The 10,606-nt window shown below is 36.3% G+C and overlaps 1 protein-coding gene across 2 annotated transcripts; it reads right to left on the bottom strand.

Moving 5' to 3' along the window:
• Positions 1-3,300: 3,300 nt before the first annotated feature.
• On the bottom strand, positions 3,301-10,606 carry LOC119782996 (C-X-C chemokine receptor type 3-like). Of its 2 annotated transcripts, none has more exons than XM_038284229.1 (3): positions 10,576-10,606; positions 5,648-6,052; positions 3,301-5,580 (listed from the first exon to the last, which is right to left on the bottom strand). In XM_038284229.1, the coding sequence occupies exons 2-3, from the start codon at positions 6,050-6,052 to the stop codon at positions 4,846-4,848; spliced, it is 1,140 nt and encodes a 379-aa protein (XP_038140157.1). In that variant the 5' UTR covers positions 10,576-10,606; the 3' UTR covers positions 3,301-4,845. The 2 variants fall into 2 exon arrangements, with proteins under 2 accessions (XP_038140157.1, XP_038140158.1); XM_038284230.1 differs by lacking the exon at positions 10,576-10,606 and adding an exon at positions 10,511-10,566.

The following is a 10,606-nucleotide window of genomic DNA, read 5'->3' as shown; positions in this document are numbered from 1 at the left end:
AAATCCCCTGATAAATTTACTAACAGACACATTATATTGGTACTAAGCGTCAAAATATTAACGTTACCTCCTTCAGTATTTCCAGCTCACATGCAAAAGGTTTGATGTTTTGGGAAACTAAAAATGTTTTTTCATACTTGAATACAATGTGAGCTGGTAAAATGCCATATATGTTATTTTCAACAGTGTTGCCACATTTAGGCAAGCATTAACTGCTTTGCAAAAAATTTGTTTCAAGAGGTTTTATATCTGTTTTGAAATCTGTAAATGAATTTTAAAACTATTATCAAAAAGTTCAACAAAGACACATCTGACAAAGAAGTTATTTAATCAGCAGATGAACATTTTTTTTAACACAATAAGGGGATTACTGAGCTCTGAAATATGCTGGATAATCATTTTACTGTACGATATATTTCTCAATGTATAAATCAGGGCATTATTTCTACCTTATAAAAACAGATTTAACTTGAGTGCATGTCTAAGAGGGCCAACCGGGCCAACTGAGGGGGCAGAAAAGGTGTGAGCTTAAGATACTAAAAAAGCCAAAAAGTGAAATGCTGTTTTTGTGTCACTGCCAACTGAAATCTGAAAATTTAGGTTTCATTTTTATGTAATTGTGTGAAGAGATTTAGTGTGGGTGCCTTCACTAGGTCATAGTATGATTCATAGTAGCTTCTTTTCACCATTTTAGATGGAAACTTGTGGTTTTGGATGTACTGCAGTTTTTGTTTTTTTTCCCATTTTAAGTTTCTTGCAAAAAAAAAAAAAAATCTTTATGACTTCTTCAGAAAATCTTCTTTTTTCAGTTTCTATTCTTTTTTTTTCTCTTTAACTGCTGACCTTTGTAAACGTTTGGGTACTTCAGGACATTCCAAACATGTTTGGAACTGTCTCTCCCAAAAATGTGTGTGCGTGTATATATACACTTATATATATATATATATGTATCCCATAACATGGGTTATGGGAACATGGGTTATGGGAAATCCGTTAAGTACCGTGGTTTTTTTTGGAACGTAACCCCGTGGAAGACGAGGGTTCACTGTATATACAGCTTATGGTTCCTACAACCATAACAAAATATAAAAATAATTGTAAATAAGTGCCAGGACTGTATATCTGGTCATTACTATATTGTTTAGAGCAGTGCTTGTTTATGCCAAATAGCAAGTCTTAAGTCTTAAAGCGTTTCCCACTGTCAACATTTGAAAAATCACATGTGCTCCATGTTTTAGATGTGCTACTCAAGCACATGTGATTCAAATGACTGCATTACCTTCTCTGTATCTATAAGATGCTGCAAAAGACTGTTGATCACCTTTTCATTTAGGCCAGGTGTGTTGAGGCAGGGAAACACCTAAAACATGTTGGACAATGGGCCTTGTGGACCAGGGTTAAGAAATCCTGTGCTAAGGCACGCTGACTGTCAATACATGGAGGAGTGTTGTGCAATGACAGTAGTTACAACAGAGGTAAACCTTCTGGTTGCATGACAGACTTACCATTTTGGGTGGAATATTCCCCCCATGAAAAACTTTTATAAAGTTTGTTTATGGTTGAATATTGATTATACCCCTACTGTCATGATTCTGCTCTTTGTGGACTTTTGTTTAAGTTTCTTTTTGGCCGTTTCTCAATTCACAAAAACGCAAACAAGGACTCGTGTCCTCGCCAAGCAAGTCCTTGAGAAGAACTGGAAAGTATGGACTTGGGGAGAATGGCAGTATGCAGTATAAATATGGATCAATTGGAATAGAAGTGTACTTGTGACGTCACCACATGCCCGGCTTGTCTTGAGATGCATTTCGACTCCTGTTATTAATAGTCTCTAGATAATAATAAACTTACTTTTTTCATTTAGTGGGGGAATAATAATTAACACAGTCAGATATGCACAAGTCATATTAACAAAATGCCAAATAAAACAAAAAAAATCGCCATCAGAGCCAGCGGTCCTTCACACTTGGCTATCCCAATAGAGGGCCACTGCAGATGGGCCAAAGCTTGCCCTGGCTGTGGTTAGAATCAGCATCTGAACTTTTTTATTTTATTACTCACTAAATCAGTAAATATAGTGAAGCTTAAAGCTCTAATGGTCTCACCTCAAATCGTCTTAAAATATACTTTTTTAGAACAACAGCGACAGAAAAGAGAACTTTTAACTTAATACTCTGAGTGCTAACCTTGAAGCTGCTGCTGCCACAGTTCATGCTGGGACAGCTGTCAATCTCAACAACGGACAAGTCTGCTCTGATGCATACTTGGTAAAGAAGGAGGCGAGAACATCATTCGGGACTTAGTCCGTTCTCGGTTTGTTTTCTTGTGAATTGGAACAGTACTAGGGCTGAGGTTGATGATATTTAACAAGCACATGAGAACGCACATGTACACATATTTAAAAAACAGCCGTTGAGGTTTAGTTTAGTTTATTTTAGTTTTATTAGGATCCCCATTAGCTGCCAAATAAATGGCCACTAATCTTCCTGGGGTCATCACATTAAAGAAATTACATTACAATATTAACAAACCATTAAAAAAAAAAAAAAAATTTGCACAAGTTGCACATTAGCAAATAATAGGAACATGAAAAAGAGTAAAAATATACAACTTAAATACACAGGTCAGTTCATCATATCATCTGCAGTAGTTTCAGTGGTTTCAGTTATTTATGTGATTCTGTTTTGTAAGTCATTGGTTTCTTTTCCATTTTGTGTTATATTTAATCGGTGTTATATTTTTTGAGTTACTCTCTGTTGCCCCCTTATGCCAGTCTCCTTTCCTCTAGCTCCCTTCTAGTTACTTCTACCCACAACTGCTCCCTATCAGCTGATTAGCCAATTCTTTGTTCTGTCCCCCATACATACAACTCCTGTGCAGTTCCTCATTGCTGATCCTCTTCTTCTTGTATGTTTCTCCCGAGCGTCTTTAGTTTTTGGTTTCTGAGTTTCCAGTCTGTTATTTCTGGATTTATGTTTTTTTTACCATCTACTTCACCAATAAAACTTAAAAAAACCTTTTCTGCCATCTCTACTCTGCATTTGGGTCCACAACAACATCCAGCAACCTTGACACCTACATCCTAACCAGATCTGCTCTTCATATAAATTTCCAATGCAATTCACAGCTACTGAAATTAGCGTAGCTTCCTTGCTGTCTAAGCTGTTACAGTATAGTTACCACGCATCTTCCCTAGGGGGGATAATGGAAAGCTAGACCATGATCATCATGTTGCTCGCTTTATAGCTAGCCATATTTTTCAGAATAATCGAAGCATTGATAGAAAGCAATCCTTGGAAATAATAATAATAATACATTTTATTTGAAAAGCACCTTTCACAGCATTTGACTCACTGTAGTGAACAAACTGCCACACATTAAAACTTACAATGAACAGGTATGGACATAGTGCATCCTAAACAGATTTTTTTTTTAGTTTAGACATAAACAAAGAAAGGGTCTAGATATTGAGAACATCTGGAAGAAGAGAATTTCCAATTCCAGAAAGCTTTGTTGACTGTGGTGCTAAGGAAGGAGGAACAGCAGAGTGAATGGAGGAGGAAGAATGAAGGATAAAGGAAACAATTGAGGTTTGATTGAGATAAGAAAAGTTGAGGTAAAGCGAGGCTGTTAGTAACCTTGTGCAGAATCTTAAATTGTATTCTGATATCGACAGGAAGCCAGTAAGTAAGTAAGTAATTAGCCTAAGTAAGCAAGCTAATTTTTAGAAAAAAAGTCTTACTTTAAACTTGAATCTGCAAGGGTTACACAATTTCATTCAGGTATTTTCTGTACATGAATCCCCAATAATATTTAAAAGAATGTTACTTAGCAGGTTTAGAAGAAATAAGACTCTTTTTGTAGCATTTTATTACTGTCTGCCATAATTCTGCCTGGACATTTTTCCCAAAAGAAGGATTAATACTCATCCATAAGGATGGTTTCAAATAGTTAACTCAGCTTTAAGCAGTTTATACATTTTCAACAAGTTTGAGGTTGGACCATTCAAGGATATGTAGTCAGTATATGTCTCCTTTATTCATTTAAACAAGTTTTGCAAAGTGATTCAGCTCATTGTCCCGTTACAGCACCCAGATATGTTCAGGTTTCCATTATGTCATTTTCGGTTTAAAGTGGAGCTATAGCTTTTGGGAATAGTGCTTATTTTTAATATTTTCACCCACCTTGAACAATGTAATGTCTATTGCAGCCATTGTAACATCCCCACAGGATAATGCTACCAACTTAATGCTTGACTGCTGCAACATTGTTCCTATAGGTTGTAAGTCTTACTTTGAGTTGTCAAATATTCTTGTTACCAAATATCTACATCTTTGTATCATCAGACCAAAAATTCTTTCTCCTGAGGGATTTTAGCTTGACTATATTCAAAGTTATACAAATATATACATACTGTAGTAGAGTCTGTAGAATACTTTCAAAGTAAAAAGCATCTATATAAGATTGTTACCCTCTCACGTTGCTGTTAATGTTGATTCAGTGAGGATAATAAGAATATTTATTGATGATAGACTTCTGAGTCTTTGGTTCCAAATGTCAAGGGTAATTTGGGTTAGATAGTTGTTGAGCACATATTATACTGCTGGAATTACCCTGATGACATAACAGTTAAAACTGTTTGCCTAAAAGCTAAGCCAGCGAAACAACCAGTTTTTTACCTAGACCTTTCTGGCTACAAAAAGTCTCGGTTTTCTATAAAGCTTTAACTTTTTGGCTAAGAGAAAATTCACATTCACAATCCTAGTTCTTCAAAAATGTGGGATCTTTACTAAAATAATGACATTTATTCTTAAAGAATATATTTAAACTTTTTAGTGTGGTCTTTCAGATTGCAATAGAGTTTAAGGTGTTGGCTGTCTCAGACCCAATGGAAACTTCCTTGGCAAAAGTCTCAGATTTGACACTTAGCTTTATTTTGCAACCCATGGACCTGAGGATGTTCAGCAGCTGATGTTGGAACTTCACACCTAAAAAAGCATAAAGGATGGGATTGAGGCTGCAGTGAAGGTACCCCAGACTCTCAGTCACTAACCAAGCTTTGTGCATTGATGTTCTTGTTCCACATGATGCTTCCCCAATGATTCTTTGTTGAATTGTGTCCACAATGAGTATAATATTAAGTGGAGTCCAGCAGAGAAAGAAAGCTGCGACCACAGCTATTATGACTTTAAATGCTCTCTGCTTTCTGAAGCCTCTTGTGCCACACCCCAGCTGCCACAGGATAGAGGAGTAGCAGATGATCAAAACAAATGAAGGTAGTATGAAGCCCACAGTGGGGTACAGCCATCGTGCTACCATTTGTAGGTTATGAAAGTGATCTGGGCTAAGTTTAAAATAGTTATGAACACACTTTGTTCTACTTTGTCTGACATCTTCCACAGCTTCCAAAAAGTACCAGTCAGGGATGGAGAGCATCAGGGAGAAGCACCACACCACCAAGCAGCTTGTTTGCACCCGCCAGGGCTTTCTGCAAGTGTACATCTTTGTAGAATGGACAATAAAGAGGTAACAGTCCACACTGATGCAAGCCAGGAGGAAAATCCCACAATACATGCTGATCTGAAAGAAAAAAAACAATAAGATATTTCTTACTTTCTGCTATTATTTCTTATTGTCAAAATCTCACCGTAAAAACAGCTCCAGCAATCTTGCAGAGAGGAGTTCCAAAAGACCACCCAACCGGGCTAGCAGACTGTACAGCCCAGAGCGGCAGCATCAGCAGCAGCAGGATATCCGCAAAAGCAAGGTGAAAAATGAAGGTATCCGTCACATTCCATGCCTTCCTGCTCTTTATAAGCACTGCTATCAACAGTCCATTTCCCAGGATCCCAACTCCAAAGATCACTGAGTAAAGAACTGGGATGAACACTGCCTCGAATTTCATACCCATAGTCAGGTCACAAATGTCTCCATCCTTGTAAATGTAGTCTTCATAAAGCGAATAGTTGTCATAGTTCTCAGGTAAATCATCTAGAAATTCCTCCCACCATGGTTGTTGTGATGACTTCACAGTAGCTTCCATCATCCACATCTGTAAGAGAGCAAGATGGTTAAAATCAAGTTCTTTAGGTTCTGAAGCGAATCTCGAACGACATGATGTTTGGACTCTCCAAGTGATTTCCCTACCATAAGGTTATCTGATATATCAGATCGCAAAAGGGGCCTTGTCAAGTACTATTAATTTAGGAATTTGTATCCTAGTCGCTTAATCAGGTTGCATACAAAGGTTTCCTCATCAGATTATCCTTCCCTGTTAGCTTACCATAATGCATTTGTGTACATAAATCTTTGTTTTTGCTTTATTTGTAGTATACAAACCACTTTTGTATATTCTTCCCAGTGGAGGTTCAAAAGAAGGAGGAAATTCTAAGATCAAGTGTGAAAAAAAATCGAAAATGAAAGCCAAGTAATTAAATACCAGTAGCTCTCAGACAACAATGTGAATGTCATGATTCTGCACTTTTTGGTTCTGTTTAAGTTTTCTTTTTGAGTTTTCAGTTATACTTTGATTCATGTCTTTCTGTATTTTCTAGGGCATTGTTTTATTTCCATTTTGTGTCTTTATATTTTTTTTCTGGTTGTATTTGTGTTCTTATGTATTTCTTGTTAACTCTCTGTTGCCCCCATGTGTCAGTCTTCTTTCCCTAGCTCCATTCTATATCCTTCTGTCCACACCTGCTCCCAATCAGTCAATTACTCATATCTTTGTTTGTTTTGACATTTATACTCTTCCTCTGCAGTTACTCAGTGCTAGATTCTCTTCATTCCTTAATTTCCTCTTTAACCATTGTGTTCCTCTTTGTTCTGGTTCTTGTTTCCTTGATCATTTATTTTTTGATTTATGCTTCTGTTGCCACTACTTCTTATGAAATTAGCAAGAAACCACCTCAGCTTCTGCCTCTGCATTTGGGTCCTGCAAAAACCTCAATGCAACCTGACAGTGAATGCTAGAGGTAAATGAAGCAGAAGCTAAAACTTGAAAGCATTTAGGTTTTATTCCTAAACTAATGGAAGTGAAAATACTCATTTTGTATATGATCAACTATTAAATGGCCGTTATTACTGATTATCAGTCCCATAGCTGAGTTTCTGCCTGTTTCTCTTCTACCTTCTAGGATTCTTATGGCTGATAATATGCAGCTTTCGTTGATAACAGCTGCCTCAGCAGTTAAAAACCGTAAGTTTTATTTACAATTTACCTACTTAACACTGTCCAACTTTATTTACAGGGTACCAACTTTTTTTAAAGCTTTACTTTAACTTAATTCCACATGTTTCAATCATACACATTTGATGTGGAGTTTAATAACAATTTAGTTGACATATGAGATTTTTTTGTTTTTGGTTCGTGAGTGACATTCAATCATTTTTCTTTTTTTTTTTAAATAGACAGAGAATAACTAAAATTATATTCAATATACCTGAAGAGTTGTCTTTTTTTAAAGAAATTACCTTAGAGTTAGGCTTAGGATTCATTCAGTGATAACAACCTATGGAGCCTACTGGGAAGTAGGAGGCATGATCTGAAGCCATTCTATGCAACTGATAACCGCTAATAATGGCCATTTAATGGGATGATGAAATCCAAAGCAGCCGCATAAAACACTATGGAACTATGGACGTTTGTTGGATATTGTTTTATTTGAAGATAATTTTATTTTTTCAGCGTGTTTATTAGTTTTGTAGTCAAGACCACAGTAACTGAGACCAAGGAATACTGAGACTGAGAAAAGGAAGGACTTTTAGAGTTTGAGACCATTTAATGTTCTTGTCTTGACTTGGTTCTGGCCTTTTAAAGGTCCTGGCCTTTTCTCAGTATTGGTACTCTTGGTCTCGGTTACTGTGGTCTTGACTACAACCCTAGTTTTTATAGGCCTAGTTTGTGACTAGGTTCCTGTAATGCAGGAAACATATTAAAATGATGATTGTCTTTCTACGGAAATGTGCTATATAAATAAGCTTGCCTTGCCCTTTCCTCTGCTAAAGAGGCATGACAAATTTGACTAGGCTGAGAGGAATAAGGAAGGAAGACCGAAGTGTGGAAAGCTAACATTTCAATTATGCACTTTAAATGATTTCTAAGTTAAATAACAGTAACTGGCATTTTTTGCTGGGGATATCAACAGAGGCTGGTGTGGATCTATTGCTTCTGAGATGGCGGTTTCACTTATATTTTTATAGGAAGCGATGAAAAAGGTTTTTTTCAGTGTTGTTTTTCCTCAGAAAAAATCTGTAAACTAAGAACAGCCTTGAGTCTACCTGCTGAAAATTGTTAGACTGTATAAGCTCTGTAAACAGGCCGAGTGAGACCAAATCAGGTTGAATATACAATAATAAAATTCATAAACACAGTTTTGTAAATTTTTTATGTTTTCTGTATTAGATCATTGTCAATGCGCCAAAAGTTAAGACATATTTGAAGTTGTTTATCATGCTTCAAATTGTGATAAACCTTATTCACAATGCAGGAACTGTCCTGATTAACTCTTGAATGAAAAGTTTAACGCACTTTGGTGAAAAGAAAACAGGTAGGGAAATAGGGTGGCCAGATGTCCGGCTTTAGGGCGGACAGCCCGGATTTTCATTGCACTGTCCGGCGTCCGGCGCTGCGCCCAGCCGGACGTGTATTTGTCCTCCTTTACCCCCAGATTCCACATACTCCGTCAGCGCTCCGCCCCGCTCACGTACGGAGTACTTGTCTGTCATGTAAATCAATGAGAGCTGTTCCACATCCTCCGCTCGTCACCGCCCACGTACGTCTTCTCCGTCCTTCACCGTCAAAATACGGAGCTGAGCTATGTTTTGCTCCCCTCCGGTCCGTCCAGATCAAGACCCGCTATTGCAATCGCACCAAACAGAAAAAAGAATGTAGAGAAGACCCGGTTTGTCAAATTAAATTATAGTAAAAACAGGTCGGTATCTAGAAATTAGAGCATAGTTTGTATATATTCCCAAAAACTAAGAGCAATTAATTAAATAATTGGATGCAGACTATTGGTGCTTCAACAGACCAGGAAGAAGTTGTGAGATTCTAGATTGAATCTCACAACTTTAAAAGAAAATTCTTATTGCAGGAATGGATGAAGAGATGATGAGTTTGGAAGCAGAGAATAAACAGAGTTCATACAAACTATGTATGATCCTAGTTATCCCTGTTACAAAAATCCACAACAGAAAGAAAATTTTTGGGCAGAAACTGAACATCTGCTGGATGATGATGGGGATTTTTTTAATATGTCAGATTAAATTAAGCGTTCACAGGTTTTATACAGGAATGAGGAACTCTAATTTAATGCTCTTTTAATGCTATTAGAAATAATTTTAATGCCATCAACAAGTATCATGTACATAAGTTATTAGTTTACATGAAATAAGGAGCTGTAAGCACAGTTCCATGACTCAAGTTTATATATATATATATATATATATGGATAGAACATGGTGAAATCATCTTTACTCTCGACAGGCTGCAGCCATGTCATGAATTCCTCTTTTCCAGCCACTTTTTGCAGTTTGCATCGTCCTATTCTCTAGCTCTTTCTCGAGCTTCTTTTCCAAACAACTGCTTTATGATCAATTGCAGCAGTTCTGCGCAAATTAATCGTGTTAAAAAATGGTCCCTTTTTAAACACCACAATGTATTAAATAAATACAAATGCTGGGAACCAATTTTTTTTACATTTCTTTAATATTTTGTTCTATTCAGCTACACAAGCATCCTCTTTAAACTACTAAGAATTGTGCTATAAATGTGACTTTACCCGATTCTTATGTACACCTTAGTAATTTATTGATATGCCGCACAATGTCCTCCTTTTTGGTGCTATAGAAATGGCCACCCTATAGGGAAATGAAAATAGCTTAGACTACATATTAAAGAGGAAATACGGGTGCTCAACTATAAATTGCATTTGTATGAGGATTATAAACTCCAATGAACTTTTTTTAATCATCCAGAAAAATGGATCCATTATTTTAATTTTTAATTGAATCCCAATTAAGTGCCACAAAATCAAACAACAGAACAAGTTTGAAGAAGTCTTCTACATTAAAATTTAACCAAAATAAAATTTTTTATAATTTCTTATTAGGAAAACAGGCAGCTATAAAAATCCCCCAATCATACATTATATCCACAAACAATTTAAAGATTTAAAAAGAGATATCCAGTGTACACTGAGAACAGGGGTGTAAGACAGCGGTCACTTATAAAGACAAAAACAAGACACTTGTGGGCACTAATAATCCAATATAGCATGAAAGAATCCCTGCTAAAAGAACAACTACAAAAAGAACAAGAGCACTTCGTAGAGCATTGCAAAGATATTAACCTAAAATCGTTTGCTCTCAAGTCCCACTCTAAATGTACCATAGTGTAGGACTTTCTTTAGTATTACTTTGATGCGAAATGACTTACAGTTGTGCCAAAGTAAAAAATACCAAAGAATATATTCAAGCAATAAATATGACCTTTTATAAAATAAATTACCTTTAAGTATTTATAAAAGGCAAGTTCTGTTTGAGCATAAAAGATTATTGGTATGAATACCTTACCAATCTTGTTGAATCTTGAAGCTCAGACAAG

This window comes from Cyprinodon tularosa, unplaced genomic scaffold (genome assembly GCF_016077235.1).
Source record: "Cyprinodon tularosa strain WSP-4 unplaced genomic scaffold, ASM1607723v1 ctg2, whole genome shotgun sequence".
NCBI classification, from domain to species: domain Eukaryota; kingdom Metazoa; phylum Chordata; class Actinopteri; order Cyprinodontiformes; family Cyprinodontidae; genus Cyprinodon; species Cyprinodon tularosa.
The sequence above is the reverse complement of the archived record's forward strand: the minus strand, read 5'-3'. Positions and strand labels throughout refer to the sequence as shown.

What these genes read in the sequence shown, in the direction of transcription:
- LOC119782996 (XM_038284229.1), bottom strand. Translation starts at nt 6,052, where the DNA reads ATGTGGATGATGGAAGCTACTGTGAAGTCATCACAACAACCATGGTGG. An exon ending in TTGCTGGAGCTGTTTTTACG is followed by an intron (nt 5,581 to 5,647) that starts GTGAGATTTTGA and finishes TTTTTCTTTCAG; the next exon opens with ATCAGCATGTATTGTGGGAT.